The sequence below is a fragment of the Cucurbita pepo genome, chromosome LG03 (assembly GCF_002806865.2).
Source record: "Cucurbita pepo subsp. pepo cultivar mu-cu-16 chromosome LG03, ASM280686v2, whole genome shotgun sequence".
NCBI classification, from domain to species: Eukaryota; Viridiplantae; Streptophyta; class Magnoliopsida; order Cucurbitales; family Cucurbitaceae; genus Cucurbita; species Cucurbita pepo.
This window is the reverse complement of record NC_036640.1, coordinates 3,895,502-3,914,112: the sequence shown is the minus strand read 5'-3', so window position 1 is coordinate 3,914,112 and position 18,611 is coordinate 3,895,502. Positions and strand designations below refer to the sequence as shown.

Below are 18,611 nucleotides of genomic sequence, written 5' to 3'. Positions count from 1 at the left end.
TTAATATTAACAAAAATAAATAAATAAATAAATAAATAAAACAAATCTTATCATTGATATATGAATGGAAACTGTCTATCTCTCATGAAAAATCACCTCTTTTTTTTAATTTTAAGAGCGGTAATATTTAAAAAATTTAAAATTTTTAAGAATATTAATATTAATTTTAAAATTTACGAGTATCTTCTTAAACGTGACATTAACGGTTCCATTTATGTATTGACGATAAGAATATTTAAATATATTTTTAAGTTGTAAAAAAAAAATTAAAATTAATAATAATAATAATTTTTTTTTTTTTAAGTTGAAAGGTATTTTTAAAATTATTTTAAAAGTTTAAATATATATTTTAAGTTTGATACCCCAAATATTATTATTAAGCGCATTTTAATGTCTGATAATCTGTCTCATCAATACCTAGGGTTCTCTTTTGGCCCATTGGGCCAGTCTTGTATGAGAAAAGGCTTTAGCCCATCAAAGAATGCCACGTGAATATTAAATATTACCAATTGCCACGTGTAATTTCTTCCTCTCTTGTTCACATGAAATGTTAAAAGGCCCTAAGAGCAAACCATAGACCAAGCCCACCGATCCGATCTAATAGAGCACGACCGAACTCTAGGTCAATCTCATATACATAGAAAGGGAAAAAGCATGCACGAGAATTGTGATGCTAACAGAAAACTTGAGTTGAATTCGTGTAAGATCCCACATTGTGTTATAAAGCCCAAAAAGAAAAGCTCAAAGATGACAATATCTGTTAGCGATGGGTTTGAGCCGTTACAATTCAGGCATCGATACATTTTCATGATACCGTAAATATTTTTTTTTTACCATAGTATAATGTTTTAACCTCGTGGAGTTTTGGACATGTGAGATTGGGCGGAGGCGTAGGCTTAAAAATGTTTGGTCTCTTTTGTGTATAACAAATAAACGTGAAATTTTTTAATTGTTTTGTACGAAACGGATCATGTGAAACAACGAATCCAAAAACCAAAACAATTTAATTCAAATCGATCTCTTGTGCTATTGAGAAAAAGCCCTTTGCCCAAAACCACACCCCGCGGCCCATCTCCGATCAGATCTGTTTCTCTTTTTAGCTCTAGATCTGCCCACCAACGAGGCAAAAAAAAAAAAAAAAAAAAAAAAAAAAACCCTCGATTCGTTTCTATGTAAAGTATTATGCAGAATTCTTGTTTCGAAATGCTCAATCATGGGCATTAAATCGCTGAGATTGAGAAGATTTGCGCATTGATTTTGCTGAAATGGGATCGGCTGAATCCGTTCAAGTAGCGGAGGAACGAGAGGAAGATGAGGATGAGGAGGAGGAGGAGGAGGAGGAAGAGGAGGAAGACGACGACGGCGATGATGGTGATGATAATGTCGAGCCGGTGAGGGCTGAATTGGAGAACTATTTGGTGAAGAAGGTTCTCGAGCAGGAGCCGGAGATGCTACCATGTCACGCATTGGCGTCGCCGTTGTCTCCTCAGCTGTCATCCCTCGGTACGCCTCGGTTAGGGCCAGCGATCAAGGTTTGGGATCCGTATAATGTCTTGGCGCCGCCGCCGCAGCTTCCTCCACCGCCGATGTTTACGCGGAGCTTCTCGTCGAGTTCTATTGACGACGATCGGGTGGTTATGGAGATTTTTTTGATCAGCCACGGGGAGTGTGAGTTGAATTTGAGATCGGACTTGGTTGGCGGGCGGTGCCCTGAGGCGGCTTTGACGCCGAAAGGCAAGCGGCAGGCGAGAGCGTTGGCGGTGTTCTTGAAATCTCAGGGGGTTCGTTTCAATGCCGTGTTTTCGTCTCCCTTGGATCGGGCTCGATCCATGGCAGTTTCGGTTTGCCAGGTAATTACTCGTCTCATTATGCCCATCAACTGTTTGTCATTTGTCCTCTGAGGCATTGAATTCTGTTTGAACTTGTGATTGAATCAATGTAACTTGGTTTGTTAGTCTCTTGTTCATGCTTTGTCTGAATTTTATGGAACGCTTTGTTCAAAGGACCAATGAATTCGATTTAGAATCTGTGAAGTTCTTAGCATAAACAAACTAAATAAGGAAGGGGCTATGCTGTGCCATTATAATGGTATAGTTTAGGCAAGCTAGCCATGTATAGCACTAGCATTCGTGTTAGATCCCACATTGGTTAGAGAGTGGAATGTTCTCTCTAACGACGTGGAAACCTCCCTAGTAGAAGCTTTTTAAGGATCGGTTAGAGAGTGGAATGTTCTCTCTAACGACGTGGAAACCTCCCTAGTAGAAGCTTTTTAAAAACCTTGAGGGGATCTGGAAGGGAAAGCTCAAATAGGACAATATCAGCTAGCGGTGGGTTTAGGTTGTTACTAATGGTATGAGAGCTAGACACGGGATGGTTTGCCAATGAGGACGTTGGGTCCCTCGCTGGCTCACAAAGAGGGTGGATTATTAGATCCCACGTCAGTTGGAGAGGGGAACGAAACATTCTTTATAAGGGTGTGGAAACCTCATCCTAGTAGACGCGTTTTAAAAACCTTGAGGGGAAGCTCGAAAGGGAATGGCCAAATAGGACAATATCTGCTAGTGGTGGACTTGGGCTCTTGCAAATGGTATAAGAGCCAGACACTGGATGGTGTGCCAACGAAGACGCTGGCCCAAATGGGGTGGATTATTAGATCCCACATCAGTTAGAGAGAAGAACGAAACGTTCTTTATAGGGGTGTGGAAACCTCTCTCTAGTAGACAAGGGAAGTTCGAAGAGGAAAGCTCAAATAGGGCAATATTTGCTAGCGGTAGGTTTGGGTTGTTAACAATGGTATCAGAGCTAGACACCAGATGGTGTGCCAGCGAGGACGCTAGGTCCCGAAAGGGGTAAATTATTAGATCCCACATCGATTGGAGAGGGGAACGAAACATTCCTTATAAGGGTATGGAAACCTCGTCCTAGTAGACGCGTTTTAAAAACTTTGAGGGGAAGCTCGAAAGGGAAAGGCCAAATAGGACAATATTTCCTAGCGGTGGACTTGAGCTCTTACAAATGGTATAAGAGATGGTGTGTCAGCGAAAACGCTGACCCCAAAAGGGGTGGATTATTAGATCCCATATTAGTTGGAGAGGAGAACGAAACATTCCGTATAGGGGTATGGAAACCTCTCCCTAGTAGATATGGGAAGCGATATTTACTAACGGTGGGCTTGGGCTGTTACACTTAGTGCTTCGTAGCGAGATGACGATGTTCTTAGGGAGGGTTATAGATGATTCGTTTTGTTGACGATGGATCAAAATGGTTGAAAGTATGGCCTGCATGTTAGAAACTGATTGATAACTGTAGCTGATACAGCCTACAAGCGACTCCCTTATGTCTTTGGTTCTTTTCTCTGCATTGTTTCTTGAATTATGCAAGCCATCTATGCAATGAACTTGCAGGAAATAAATTTTACGGAGGAACAAATACAAACTTCAGATGCCCTTACAGAGATGAGTCAGGGACACTGGGAGCGTTGCCTCCGGTCCGAGATATATACACCTGAAACATTGAGCTTCATCGATAGAATGCAGCCCGACTTCTCTCCACCAGCTGGAGAATCGCTAAGGCAGGTTGAATTCCGTATGGTTCATTTTCTGAACGGAACCATCTTGGAACTTCCTGAAAAGCTGAGGTCAGACGTCGTATCCCACCATCCAAACGAGACACTTCAAATCTCGCACGAACTAACCAACTCAATCCACGATCGAGATAGCCAGTCTCTCCCATCCTCGCAATGGGATTTGCCTCAAAGACAACGACACGGGATCACGAGGAAAAAGTCTGGCAAAAGCAGGCTGCAAACTGTGACCACCACCGGAGAACATGAAGCTGACGACGAGCTCTCCCCTCGCGATGCAACTCACCAAAGTACACTTAATGATCTACGTATCAGAAACTCTTCCTCGTGTACGACTTGTATCGCCGTCTTCACACATTCAATTCCTATTAAATGTCTTCTCACAGGCCTCCTAGAATGCAGCTTGGTAATGCTGCATAAGTTTTGCATTGAAGATTCATCTGTGACTGTTCTACAGCATTCACTGAAATCGGGCTGGCAGATTAAAACGCTGAACGATACCGCACACCTCAGGCTTCTCTAGAGCAAGAAATTCCATTCCCCTACGGGTCAAGTCGAACACCGAACACCGTAGGAGGAGGATCTGTTGTTACATAATGGCCAAATCTGCCATTTATATAATTTTTGGATTGAACATTTATTTTCCCATCCTTTTCCTCATGTTTTTTTTTGGCACTAGCAGGCAATATTCCTGCATTCCTGTTGTAAACTTCTAGTATTTATGATAGATTCCACCCCCAACCTCACACAGAATTATGATAGATTCTTTTGATATGTACCATTTTTATCATTGATCTTCAGGCATGATCTTCTCGTGAAAACAGGTCGGTATCAGCTCGAGGTGGATGGAAAATCTACTTGCTTGGTTGTTTTGATCATAAAATGCATAAAATGTTGTTCTTTTTATCATCATCTGTAGACATTATCACTGATCTTCAGGCATGATCGTCTCGGGAAAACAGGTCGGTATCGCAGCTCGAGGTGGATGGGAAGTCTACTTGTGTGGTTGTTTGATCCCAAGATGTTCTTCTTATCATCATTTGCAGACATTATCATTGATCTTCAGGCATGTCTCGGGGAAATAGGTTGGCGTTGGAGCTAGAGACAGATGAGAAATCTACTTGCTTGGCTGTTTTGATCATAAAATGTTATTTTTATCATCATTTGCAGACATTATCACTGATCTTCAGGCTAGATCGTCTCGGGAAAACAGGTCGGTGTCACAGCTAGAGACGGGTTGAAAATCTACTTGCGTGGTTGTTTTGATCCCAAAATGTTGTTCTTATCATCATTTGCTAACATGATAAATTGATCTTTAGGCATGATCTTCTCGTGTTAACAGGTCAGCATCGTAGCTCAACGTGGATGGGAAATCTATTTGCGTGGTTGTTTTGATCATAAAATGTTATTCTTTTTATCATCATTTACAGACATTATCATTGATCTTCAGGCACGATCGTCTCGGGAAAACCGGGAAAACAGGTCTGCGTCGGAGCCAGCTAGAGACGGATGGGAAATGTGACAATGTGTCAATGTCTTGATCCCAAAATGTTGTTCTTTTTGTTATCATTTGCAGACATTATTGTTAAGTGGAAGCAAAAAGACAGCCAAATTGCTACTAGAAAGTAGAAGGAAAGCCTTTTCATGTTGTCACAAAACGGTGCCGTCACATGGGACTGGAACTTGTCCGCCATTAAAATGGCCATCTACTCAGATCGCTGGAATCTTTCTGTACTTCGAGGACCGAAACCCAACAAAATTACAGACATAACAAACGACGTCGTAATTTCATGTGGATAACAAACGCTGTCGTTCCCGTGATGTTCAGTTACCCAATTCCCAAAACTTCCTCTTTGATTGCTTTATCCCTTCCTTTCGCCATAATTCCCATCAATCTTTCAACCCACCACCTGTAATCATTTCTTAAAAAGCTCTCTCCGACATCAATGGCTACCGCCGCCGCCGCATTCTGCTGCGTTGCCTTGTCCCTGTCTGCCTTTTTTGCCTTATCTCCAGCAGCCGTCTCTGCAATATCGGCTTCTCCACCTGTTCCGCCGCACAGAGCTTCCCAAAATATGTCTTCGTTTTTCCCATCTCCGGTCGATGAGCGTTCTTCTCCCATTTCTGCTGCTCCGGCGCCGGCGCCGGCGCTGGAATCCGGCGAGTTCATTGGGAAGAGGAGTGGGTCCAATTCTGTGAAGCTCAATCATGGGATCTCAGCTTTTGGTTTGGGTATTTGTAGTGTTTTTAGTTTAAGACTGTTTCTTAACGTTTGATGTTTTGAAATTGTGTTTTTAGAACTGTCTTGAATTGTTACCAAAATTGCTCTGAAGTCGTGTGGGTTGATGAATAAATCACTATTTACCTTATTTTAAATATTATTCAACAAATCAATTTATATATTTTAATTTTGGATTAATTAATTAAAAATATAAATTAATAATTGTATTAATCAAAACCCTACATATTTATAAGTGAATTGATGATGAGATTTTAATTGATACAACTCCAAAGTTTACGAGTATATATTAATATTTACCCAAATCCTAATAGAAGAATTAAACGAGAATGTTTTGTAATAGAAGAATTAAACGAGAATGTAATGTCAAAAAATAATTTATTAATTAAATTATTTTTGGATGAAATTGGTAAGTAAATTTTAATCCTCCAACTTTCAAAATTATAAATTTATTTCAGATATTTAAATTTTAAAATTAAAAAATGATTTTATTATATATAAAATTCAAATATATATCTAATTGTTAATTTTTTTTTTTCATTTTCAATCACATAAGACACAACATTAAAATTTCATAATTTATTTACTTTTTAAAAAAATTGACTCTCTTTCATAATTATTTTGTTTTTTAAAATAAAACTTATAAACACCAATAGTTTTATGGTTTCATTATTTATTTTTTAAAAACAATTAAAAAAATAGTTTATAAAGAGACTGCCTAAAATGTGTATGGTCGTAATTAACAAATTCATAAAATATGTGATTTTAATTGATATTGATATTAGGGAAACCGGAATTGCTTGCCGCCGCTAACAAGAAACAGATGTGGAAAGGGAAGCTAAATGAGCATGGCGGACACTGACCAGAAACAAGAAGGTTTCTACAAATGATTTGTGAATGGGAATTCCGAATCGCCGTTCAGTTGAATTGGCGCTCCATTTGAAGCTCTGTTGGCGCCGATACTCGAGCAATTCCAATCTCGCGACATGGTTCAACAAATACGTTGATAAATCCAATGTGCATTCATGGAACTCAGTCATCGCCGATTTGGCTCGCAGTGGCGATTCGGTTGAAGCCCTTCGTGCCTTCTTCTCCATGCGGAAGCTTGGCGTCAGCCCCACACGCTCCACTTTTCCCTGCGCCATCAAATCCTGTTCCGCTCTCTGCGATCTCGTTTCCGGCAGGATGTCTCACCAGCAAGCGTTTGTGTTCGGCTTCGAGAATGATCTTTTTGTGTCATCCGCTCTTATCGATATGTACTCCAAATGTGGCGAGTTGAAGGATGCACGAGAACTGTTCGACGAAATTCCCCTTCGAAATGTGGTCTCGTGGACATCGATGATTACCGGGTAATGTTATAACTAATGCTGTATCTGAAAGCTTAAGTTGATAGATTCAAGTAAATTTGAACTTTCACTCGTTGAATTTGAACACATAGCCATCTTTACATGACTTCCTCCTACTTGCTAAGGGATTATGATAAGTTTAACATGTTGTTCATATTCTTATTACTCTTGTACTCATATTCGCCATTTTTTTCAAGATAACCATGTTAAATCACCCAGAGTTTAAGTTGAAATTTAATCTTGTACATCTTATTCTTTACAGGTATGTCCAAAATGAGCAAGCAGACAACGCCTTGTTGCTTTTCAAGGACTTTCTGGAGGAGGAAACTGAGGTTGGAGATGCCAATTACATTCCTCTCGATTCAGTCGTGATGGTTTCGGTTTTATCTGCCTGCGCTCGAGTTTCAGGGAAGGGGATCACAGAAGGAATTCATGGCTTTGTGGTAAAGAAAGGCTTTGATGGGAGCGTTGGAGTTGGAAACACATTGATGGATGCATATTCAAAATGTGGGCAGCCTTTGGTTTCTAGGAAGGTTTTTGATTGGATGGAAGAGAAGGATGAAATTTCTTGGAACTCTATGATTGCAGTGTATGCTCAAAGTGGGTTATCTGGGGAAGCTTTGGAGGTTTTCCATGGAATGGTGAGGCAAGTTGGTGTTCTTTACAACGCAGTGACACTATCGGCTGTTCTATTGGCTTGTGCTCATGCTGGGGCATTGAGGGCTGGCAAGTGCATTCATGATCAGGTGATTTAAATTTTAACCCACTAAAAATGTGATATCCACGTTGCTTGGAGAGGGGAACGAAGCATTTCTCATAAGGGTGTGGAAACCTCTCCCTAGTAGACACATTTTAAAACCCTGAGGTTGACGACAATACGTAACGGGCCAAAAAAGACAATATATGCTAGCGGTGGGCTTGAGCTGTTACAAATGGTATCATAGCTAGACACCGGGCAATGTGCCAGTGAGGACGCTGGCCCCCAAGGGGGGTGGATTGTGAGATCCCACATTGGTTGGAGAGAGGAACGAAATATTTCTCACAAGGGTGTAGAAACCTCTCTCTAGTAGACACGTTTTAAAACTGTGAGACTGACGGTGATACTTAACGAGCCAAAGCAGAAATATCTGTTAGCGGTGAGCTTGGGCCGTTACAAAAAAAGCTTTGAATCTTATTTGTTTTAAGTTAAAAAATACCTTTGGCTCTCAAATTTTTACGGAAATAACAATTTAGTGCCTAAACTTTAGTTTTGTTCTTTCAAATTTGTAACAATTTAGTGTTTAATAAGTAATAAATTGATTAGGGATCAAATTTGTCTGTAAACCATATGAAAGACTAAGTTGTTATGTGATAAAAATTAACAATTAACTTTGTTGAGATTGATCATAATAGGAATTTGCTGCTGATTCATGTAGGTGATAAAGATGAATTTGGAGGAAAATGTGTGTGTTGGTACCTCCTTAATTGACATGTATTGCAAATGTGGTAAAGTTGAAATGGCAAAGAAAACTTTTGATCGTATGAAGGAAAAGAATGTAAAGTCATGGACGGCCATGGTTGCTGGTTATGGCATGCATGGCTGCGCCAAAGAAGCTCTCGACATCTTCTACGAGATGGTTCGGGCTGGAGTGAAGCCAAATTACATCACTTTTGTATCTGTTCTTGCTGCATGCAGCCATGCTGGTTTGATAAAAGAAGGCTGGCACTGGTTTAATGCCATGAAGCATAAATACGATATCGAGCCAGGTATCGAGCATTACGGTTGCATGGTTGATCTATTAGGACGTGCAGGATGCCTTAATGAAGCTTACAATTTAATCAAGGGAATGAAGATGAAACCTGATTTTGTTGTCTGGGGCTCTCTTCTTGGGGCTTGTAGAATCCACAAGAATGTGGACCTCGGCGAGATTGCTGCTCGAAAATTGTTTGAACTCGATCCAAATAATTGTGGGTACTACGTATTACTTTCGAACCTTTATGGAGATGCTGGAAGGTGGGCGGATGTCGAAAGGATGAGAACGATGATGAAGAATCGTCAATTGGTTAAACCGCCCGGGTTCAGTTTGGTTGAACTGAAAGGCAGAGTTCATGTTTTTCTGGTTGGAGATAAAGAGCATCCTCAACATGAGATGATTTACAAGTATTTGGAGAAACTAACGTTGGAGCTTCAAAAGATAGGCTATGTGCCAAACTTGACCTCAGTTCTTCATGATGTTGACGAAGAGGAGAAAGAACTCACTTTAAGAGTTCACAGTGAGAAACTTGCTGTTGCCTTTGGAGTGATGAACTCTGCTCCTGGAACAACCATAAACATCATTAAAAATCTTAGGGTCTGCAGAGATTGCCATACCGCCATTAAGTTAATTTCTAAGGTTGTTCGTCGAGACTTTGTCGTCCGAGATTCAAAGCGGTTTCATCATTTTAAGGACGGGGTATGTTCTTGCGGTGATTATTGGTGACACTTATCAAGGACTTGATTAAGTACTTCGAATCGACTCGATCCGATTCTCGGCTTGGATGAAGCATCTGAATTGTAACTGAGCTTGGGCTCGAACGTCGATCTTATTAAACACGGTATATGCTCGAATTGTTATAGGGGTTTCAAAAACATGGTTTATGGCCCATGCTCGGAATCTAGGCGAGGAGGGCGGTTTCAAAAGCAATGTCTATGGCCCATGCTTAGAATTGAGCCAAGAGCGTAAGCAATTATCTAATGTTGAAGGAAACTCCCCAAGTTGACAACAATCGACCCAACCGTCGGGTCTTCGAAATTTTGGTCGACTCAACGCACAACCCTGATCCCTATTTTAGATGACAAAAATGTATTAATAGAGAATTATCCTTCATTAAAAATACGCAATTTTTAGTTAGGAATGTGAATTATTTGAATGGCATAATGATGATATGAGACGAATTTGCAAATGTTGGAGGATGAAAGTCCCATCGGCTATAATGATCATGGGTTCATAAGTGAGGAATACTAACTCTATCGGTGTGAGCATTTTCAGGAAGCCAGCAAAACCAAGAGGGAAAATGACTCACCAGGGCAGCGCTGTCATTGGGAATTTTAATTTTTCTGACGAGGTATAAATACGAGGCGCAACACTCTGAACTCTTCATATTTGAATTGGAATTTTATTACCATTTTCGTTTCTCCCTCCCCCTCTCTCGCTCTCCACTTCTTCCATGGCCATCTCAGAATCTCCGTCCCGTTCTTCTCCTAATTTCCTCTACTCCTCTTCGACCTTTCTAATCCACAAGATCCTCGAATCCTCCATTTCGATGAAAGCCTTTGCGATTCCCTCTCCGACTGAACCGAGAAAGAAATTGGAAATGTATTCACCGGCTTTCTACTTCTCTTTGCCTCGGTGGAAGCCTCCGCTGCGGTCTCACTCGCATGGCCGTCCCTCCTCTCGATCTCGTCACGTGCAATATTCAGGTGAATACTGCCTTCTCAAAAGAGTAAGTTCTCAAGGTTTTTGAGCGAATTGATTTTCATCCGTATTTTAATATTTCGGAAATTTGTGGCTGTTGAAGCGTTTCTATAAATTTAGGCATGTTTCCTCAAGGATGCTGAACTATATTGATCTTTATGCTACAAATTTTCGGCATTATTAGTCATTTCAATCAGATCGCATTTCTTGCTTGTTTCTAGTCTATATGCTTGATCGTGTCTCGATGATCTAAATATTTAGGATTCAGTTTTATTGCAAGATAAACTAATAATAGATTAAGAAGGGAAAATGAGTGAGTTCTGTATGAAAGCTTCTTAAATGGCAAATATATATGTGTGTGTGTATATATATATGCTCTAAATATTTAGGATTCAGTTTTATTGCAAGATGAATCAATAATAGTTTAAGAAGTGAAAATGAGTGAGTTCTGTATGAAAGCTTCTTAAATAGCATATATATATATTGAAAGGATGCTCTGTAGTCCGTCCTGCAGATGGAGTGGATTAGCTATCTTGAGATTTTGGCACCGAGCGGTTTGTTGCAGAAGCATGATCTTATAGTTTCACGAGTCGTTTTAGAGTTCCATATTCGATCTGTTGCAAGGTCTGTGGTAGTCGTACGAAATTATTTGTTATAGCTCTGTTTTCTCTTGCTTGATAAAGACGTGCTAAGCTGCATTTCCTTGTGAAATTTGCTTTATCCGTAATGTTACTGACTGACCATGCTAATATAAAGCATAACTCGTTATATGTTGAAGAATGATAGCAGATCTCTCTCTCTCTCTCTCCGGAAAAGAGAAATGATCAATTATTGTGCTTAGGTTTCTCATCTTGATAATCTTAGTTCTCAAAATATACCAGATTATGCCGTGTGTTCTCTGTTTTGTGAAATGCTTGTTGGTTGTTTTCTTTAATTATTTTCTATTAGATGAAATCTCTTGCCTTCCTTCTTCCTTGCGTTTTGCTATCTTCTATGTATTCTATCATAATACTCTTCAATATATATATATATTTCATACATTTATTTTTATGAAATTATGTAAATAAACTTCTAAGATGAATTGAAATCAAATAAAATGTTCGATGCAACATGTGAAGGTATAGATTTCAGATTTCTAATTTTTGATCGATTGATGTTATATGTCTTAATCAATTAAAGTTACGTTGAAATTGACATACATTTGATGTTCTCTATCCATATAAAAACATAATTTGTAATTTAATGTTTTCTTTAAATCCACATAGCTTATAATAATGTGCATCATTATAATGTGCATCACTAAATTACATTGGGAAAATGTGCCATTTAGTGATTGTCTCATTATTTTCTTCCAATTGAATTTTCCGTTGTAATTGGCAATTTTGTTGGAATATGTTTTCTTTTGCTAAATATATCATACTCTAGCATATTTCTACAACAGTATGCTGTGTTTATTATGGACATAAGTCCTTATGATATATATTTTTTTTTCACTCAAAATTTTCTATGGAGATAGCTACGATCTTTCTTTTACGAGCCAATTTTGTAGGACTTAAGTCCCATTCCCAACAATACTTTGAAGTACTGTGTATGAAAAAAATTTGAATATCATAACTTATTCATACTAGTAATAGCATTTCCAACGTTCTAAACTTATTTTTCATCCTCAATCAATTTTTTTGTCCTGTGATATATATGATATTTCCTTGTGTGTTCAATTCATATGCCAACACTAGCATTTCATCTGATTTTGGAGTTCATCTAAAGGAGCAGGGAATCGGGCCTCTATAGGGGTGGGACGCAAGTATGGTAACTATGAATTCTTTAAGAAATACCATTCAGATATAAATTGGTCCGAAGTATGCAGCAAAGTACAAGACATTGATCTATCTTGCTGGCTCTACATCTGCTGAAGTGATTGCAGATGTTGCTCTTTGCCCATTTGAAGCTGTTAAAGTTAGTTCAAACTCAGCCAGGAGGTCTGTCTGATGGCCTTCCCAAATTTGTCAAATCTGAAGGTGCCCTTGGGTAAAAGCTCACTCTATGATCGTCTTCTGTATCCTCTCTGTATTTAATTGCAAAGCTTGGTGCCTGCTTGTACAATCTGTGTTTTTGTAGTAACCAATTCGTTTTTGCAGGTTGTACAAGGGTATACCATCTCCTTTTCCTTGGCTATCGCATGCAAAAAAATAAATAAAACCATTACGTTTTACAGATACAAGGATGAAGTTTGCAATATTTGAGAACCTGGTGGAACATCTACGAGCATAGCGTCTGTGAGGTAAGTATTTGTACCTTAAACAGTTTGATACATCCCCGACTTTTTTCTTTTTAAAGTAGGGTAAAAATAAATCTATACTACTAAATTTTAAAAATTCTATCAATTAAAAATTTAAAAATTAACTTGAAATTTCCACAAAAAAAAAAAAAAAAACTTATACTCTTACAAAATTTCTTTAAAAGCAAGGATTAAAATGTTCTTGCATCTATTATTAGTACTCAGTTGATCGAATGAGATGGAATTTTTGTAAGCAATTTTGAATATGAGAAATTAATGTTTAATGTTTTCCATTTTAGTCTATGAATTTTCAACTTACTAAATATCCATGTTTTTAATAGATCTTAAATTGAGTCTTTTAAAATTAATTTTTATCAAAAGTAGTTATATAATAACAATAATAATAATTTTCATGTGAATGGGTTTTCAAACTCTAAAAAGAAATGCTATACATGCTAATTAAAAAAACAAACTAATAGCATAGACAAAATTTGAGTTTCTTGAAAATACAGGATTGAATTTAGACATTTAGAGTAATTTAGAGTTAATTAGAATATTAGGGGAGGGTAGTTTTCTGTCACATTGCCTGCCGTAACGAGAGAACCATAAAAAAGAGAGCCACGCAGAACGGGTAGTAGTCTACACCCTGATCTCACGTGAATTTTCCTTTTTTGTTTTAGGGGATGATTCTACCTTGAATAAAACTAGAACTAGATTAAATTAAACCACAACTTCTTATTCTCTTATCCAACAAAAAATGCGTTTGAAGTATGTGACTAACAAGTATCTTGATCTATTCTATTTTTTTTTTAAGTTGTTACAAAAACAGACAATTAAAATGTTAAATATACAAAAATTCAATTCTTTAAATCAAAATTATTAGATGTAATTAATTATAGAACTATTGTTTTAATAGGATGATTGCTAGAATGGAAAAGAAAACTACATGTTACTATTATAGCCCATTCAATATAATTTATGAATTAAAAATAATAATACAAATCTACTATAAAATAAAATAATGTGAAACGGTGCAAAAGGAACTTTATTTCTAAAGTAGAATTGGAATGTGATTACACATTTAAATCGTTTAATTTTAACAAATAGCAAATACGAAAAAATCATATATGAAACATACCCAGGTTTAAAATCAGTCGAACTTTGAAGGAAACAATTTCTGGATACAAAAATGGGGGTCTTATATATTAGCTTTTAAAAGGCAGGAATCTTAAAAAAAAAGGATTAAAAGTTTTTCTTGGAAATTAGCTTGTAAAAGACAGTACCTTTAAACAAATGACTTTTCACTCAATATGCAATTTATGAATAATAGAACTGGCAAAATTGGTGACCTTTTAATGTTTTGAAAAATTAGAAACCGGTCACATGAATCTCCAATATAGAGACTTCCAAACTAATCTGGTTTTAAAAAAAAAAAGATTAAAAATCACATCGAAGATAAACCGATATTGGCACTATAAAAAAACGACAACAAATAAATGTAATCCTACGTGCCTAAAGTTTAAAATAAAATCCCCGATATAAACCCCACACACACTACTAAACAGTTGAAAAGAAGATAAAAGTGAAAACTAACTTCTAAATCCATTGTGAATCTAATGGCATGTTTGAGAGTAGAAATGGTTAAATTCACTCTGGTCAAATCCAAAATCACTCCCAAGCATGCCTTTAACTATTCAAAATCAATTTAATATTTGGCTCTATACTTTTAAATGCAATTTGTTGAATAATGAAAATTGATTTTGAAATGATTCGAAGACATATTTGGTGATGTGGAACAAGAGAACTGTGATTTTAGCAATTTCTAAACTATTCCAGAACGTGCCCCATGTAGTTCAGTGGTTGAGACGTCGCTTTTTCACCCCAGACCTTACATTTCTAGAACTATAAAGAATAAATTCATCGATTTGAAAAACACAGAGTTATAAATGAGTAAAACCAGAAACTGCATAATCAAAACACGAACCCCAAAATATTAATCCATTGCATCAAGCCCTTGAAGAAAAAGAAAACTAATGAATACGGGGAAAACAGAACAAAAACGGGGGAAATGGCCGTGATGCAAAAAGCAGCATAGAAAAATAAATAAATAATTGAAATTAAAATTAAAAAAAAAAACCATGGTGGAGGGGAAAAAACACACGAACAATGTGAGAATAAGGAAAAATAGTAAAGAAGTATACCTAGCAAGTCCTTCCATCAAAAGAACCTGGAAATAGTCAAGCAGCTCATACGGCCAACTAGAAACATGTTATTAACATTATGTCAGCGACTATTTGACTAGAAACTGCTTAATTGATTTGCATTCTCAGCCTAATTTCTCTCTAACCATATATTCAAGGCTACTGCAATTTGTAAAGAAGGTTGCCAACCTACCATAACTTCTATTATCGTTTACTCTAGAAAGATATTATTACGATGATAACATAAAAAAGACAATATTGTTGATGAAAGGAAAGTAGATGAGTTATGAGTTAAAAAGAATTAAGAAATGTGACTGAATTTCAAGAACGCTGATTAATTGAGTAAATGAATGCAAACGTAGGTAATGTCTAAACAAATATTGTTGATGAAAGCAAAATAGATGTGCTTCAGTTATTTTCATAGCTCAAATGTACAAAAAAGATTGATTTGTGGTCATGATAGTGAACCAAGTTTGTGACCGTGAAAAAACTACCCGAGAAGCAAATATTTACTGTATTCCCACCCTGGTTTATTTCAACCAGATGGATATTGAACTTCCATAGGTATCAATACAATAAATACCACCTCAACCTTCACAGAAGACTAAAAGGCAAAACAAATTAGAAAAGTTTTTTTTAAAAAAAGACTCACACACATTGGCCAATAAGATGGAAGTATTATAATAAATGTACGAGAATCAAAATGAAAATTGAATGTGCAGGCAAAAAAGAAACCAGCAGTATGAAAGAGAATAACCAGGAAAGAGAAAAGGAAGAAACGTAGCATAAAAAATATAGGAAAAACAACCGACACTTCATTATCAGTTTATGTCAAATCAAGAACTAGCTTACAAATCAAATGATTTAACATGCACTAAAACAACTACTAGGCGATAGAATGTGATAATATTCAAATCTTGAGCCAAAAATAAGCACCACTCGTTCTTAGTATGCGGTGCAACTTTAAGTATGTCAAATAATGACATGATTTCACGGGAAAACTTTTGAGACGGAAAATCAAACAAAACTGTTTCAGAAATAAAGACAGCTGATAAAATTAGAATTAGCGAGAAAATACAGCAATTTTGCGCAATCATGTTCACACATCATAAATTGCATCAACAAATGTAGTGGACAGAATAACTTTAGGCGTAATCTTAATTTAAATAAAATTGTGGAAACACTGAACACAATTGCATTTCACCTTTATATGACAAAACTAAAGTTCCGAATACAAAAAGATGAGATGAAAGTTTTATCAAGATCAGTTTAAGGTCCTTCAGTGTAACATCCTTCATTGTTCAATACTACCGTCCTCCAAAAGTAAAATCAAAAGAGAACAATCAAATCTGTTTGAAGTAGAAAGACAATGCACACATTAAAGCATAAGGTACCACATGCAAGAAAGAACCAGGATCTGCATAATATAAGATTGCGCAGCATTTCTATCATCTGGTTTGATATGTTAAATCTTTTTTTTTTTCTTTTTTCTAATCATCAAACGAAAACATAATTCGGTCTCTAACTGCTTCTTTATAAGATCTCACAGACAACAAGAAAAAGACTAAAGCATACGGTCCTATAATCCTCAGTTGGAAATGAAATCCTCACATTCCAAATACTAAAGCTTAATATTGGATGGCAACATGCAAATTTGAAATATATTAATCATTCAACTGATAAATATTTTGCTATGCCTATTTCTTATTAACATTTTCCATTTTCATTATAGAACTACCGTCCGGACTTCCAGTTTCATTGTGCACATGGACGTCAAAGGGAGGATACAAGTGAAGCTCTAACTAAATCGTCGATCATAATGTAATAAAAATTAGAAGAATCTAGCATAAATATTTCATATAATTTCTTTGTATTAAAGAACACTAAAACATATCAGGGAGAAAAACTAGTGAACGTGGAATATCAAAGAAAATAATAGAATCACATCTTACCTCCGCAAGAAAATTAACATACGTAGGAGAAATTTTCTACGCAAACACTGGAAAACAGAATAGATTATCAAGATCAGATGAATCCTTCGCACCGTAAGAAGAAATGATAGCGTTACCGGGAGAATGAATGAAGAGATCTCGAGTACGACCGCGGGAAGGCAATCGGACGGCGTCTTCTTCTACTGCAAACCTCGACGTACTTACGGTTCCCTCGGCATCAACGAAGTCGTTCAATGCGAGATCGATAAGTAGCCATTGATGATCGGAATACCGCTTGCGAATGCTTTCGCGCTCTGAAACTCGCCTGTCAATTACGACGAAATGTCCCTTCTTAGTTCGGGTTTTCAATGTTCATTCCTTTTATACCCCGATTTTTCGTACTGTTCCAGAGCCAGAGGAAGTACTATTAAATGGGCCTTTTGACCCGGCCCATTTCAGCGTGCATAACTACCCAGTTGGTGGGTAAATCAAAATGGGCCGTAATATATCCCTAACTTTGATAATTTCTAATTAATTATTTAAAAATATTAAATATTCAAAATTTCCGCAATATTACTAAACTCATAAACTTCAGAAATTATTCCACGCTCAAGTCACTTTTGACTACACTGTCATATTCACAAACTTGTAATTTACACATATTAGCAGATGTGGGATTTTCATCCAACACCCAACACCTTCCTCGCTCGACTCATTTTCTTTTGGAGTCTTAGTCATTTTTTTACTATGTTTTTCGATGCCTTCGAGGCTCACAATACTTTGTTCAACATTTGAGGATTCTATTGACATAACTAAGTTTAGGACATGACTCTGATAAGATGAACACGACTCTCTCCAGTGGTATGATATTGTCCACTTTGAGCATAAAATGGGTTCGTGAGTGAGATCTGTTTTCTTCCTCACTTTACTCCACGGAAAAGCGAGAACTCAAAATTCTCCCCAAAAAGTCTTGTTGTTTGTGGCCTTCCTTCTCTTATTTGGGCAGTCGCGGGCTCTTTGAGGTCCTCCTAATGTGTCGTGGATGTAACCGTTATTTGATTCCGACGGTCAAAGATGTTCCACGCCTCCCCTGTTCGGGCTAGAGTTCCTTAACTGTTATTTGATTCCGACGGTCAAAGATGTTCCACGCCTCCCCTGTTCGGGCTAGAGTTCCTTAACCGTTATTTGATTCCGACGGTCAAAGATGTTCCACGCCTCCCCTGTTCGGGCTAGAGTTCCTTAACCGTTATTTGATTCCGACGGTCAAAGATGTTCCACGCCTCCNAAAAATGATGCTCTAATACGCCGTTAAGAATGAGAAATAGAAATATAATTGAAAACGTGTGTATTCTCATTGATATTGATATCNGGAGTTCCTTTTTCACGGAAGAATCGACGAGCTTTTTCAAAAGATTCCAAAGCGCACACTCGAAAGTCTCATGCCTTTGCTCTGGGATTCCCAAAATGCCTCGTTACAATAAAGATAGTATTATTTGATTATAAACCCATGATCATTCCCTAAATTAGCGGAGGTGAGACTTTCATCCAACAGGCACCTGAGAATTTTATTGACAAGATTAAATTAAGGGATTGATTTCT

The 18,611-nt window shown here is 37.3% G+C and overlaps 2 protein-coding genes, 1 long non-coding RNA gene and 1 pseudogene across 3 annotated transcripts; 3 read left to right on the top strand and 1 right to left on the bottom strand.

Moving 5' to 3' along the window:
• Positions 1-1,043: 1,043 nt before the first annotated feature.
• On the top strand, positions 1,044-4,385 carry LOC111790425. Its single transcript, XM_023671312.1, has 2 exons — positions 1,044-1,850; positions 3,405-4,385. Exons 1-2 carry the CDS (start codon positions 1,266-1,268, stop codon positions 4,104-4,106), a joined length of 1,287 nt encoding a protein of 428 aa, XP_023527080.1. The 5' UTR covers positions 1,044-1,265; the 3' UTR covers positions 4,107-4,385.
• Positions 4,386-6,530: 2,145 nt separating this feature from the next.
• Positions 6,531-10,090, top strand: LOC111790420 (pentatricopeptide repeat-containing protein At3g26782, mitochondrial). Its single transcript, XM_023671305.1, has 3 exons — positions 6,531-7,171; positions 7,431-7,914; positions 8,584-10,090. The coding sequence occupies exons 1-3, from the start codon at positions 6,720-6,722 to the stop codon at positions 9,625-9,627; spliced, it is 1,980 nt and encodes a 659-aa protein (XP_023527073.1). The 5' UTR covers positions 6,531-6,719; the 3' UTR covers positions 9,628-10,090.
• A 97-nt stretch (positions 10,091-10,187) lies between these two features.
• Positions 10,188-12,634, top strand: LOC111790427 (annotated as a pseudogene).
• LOC111790429 lies at positions 12,413-17,351 on the bottom strand. The gene is made up of 4 exons (XR_002814475.1): positions 17,150-17,351; positions 17,034-17,080; positions 15,082-15,138; positions 12,413-12,774 (listed from the first exon to the last, which is right to left on the bottom strand). It is a non-coding gene; the product is annotated as an uncharacterized LOC111790429 (long non-coding RNA).
• Between the last annotated feature and the right edge of the window lie 1,260 nt (positions 17,352-18,611).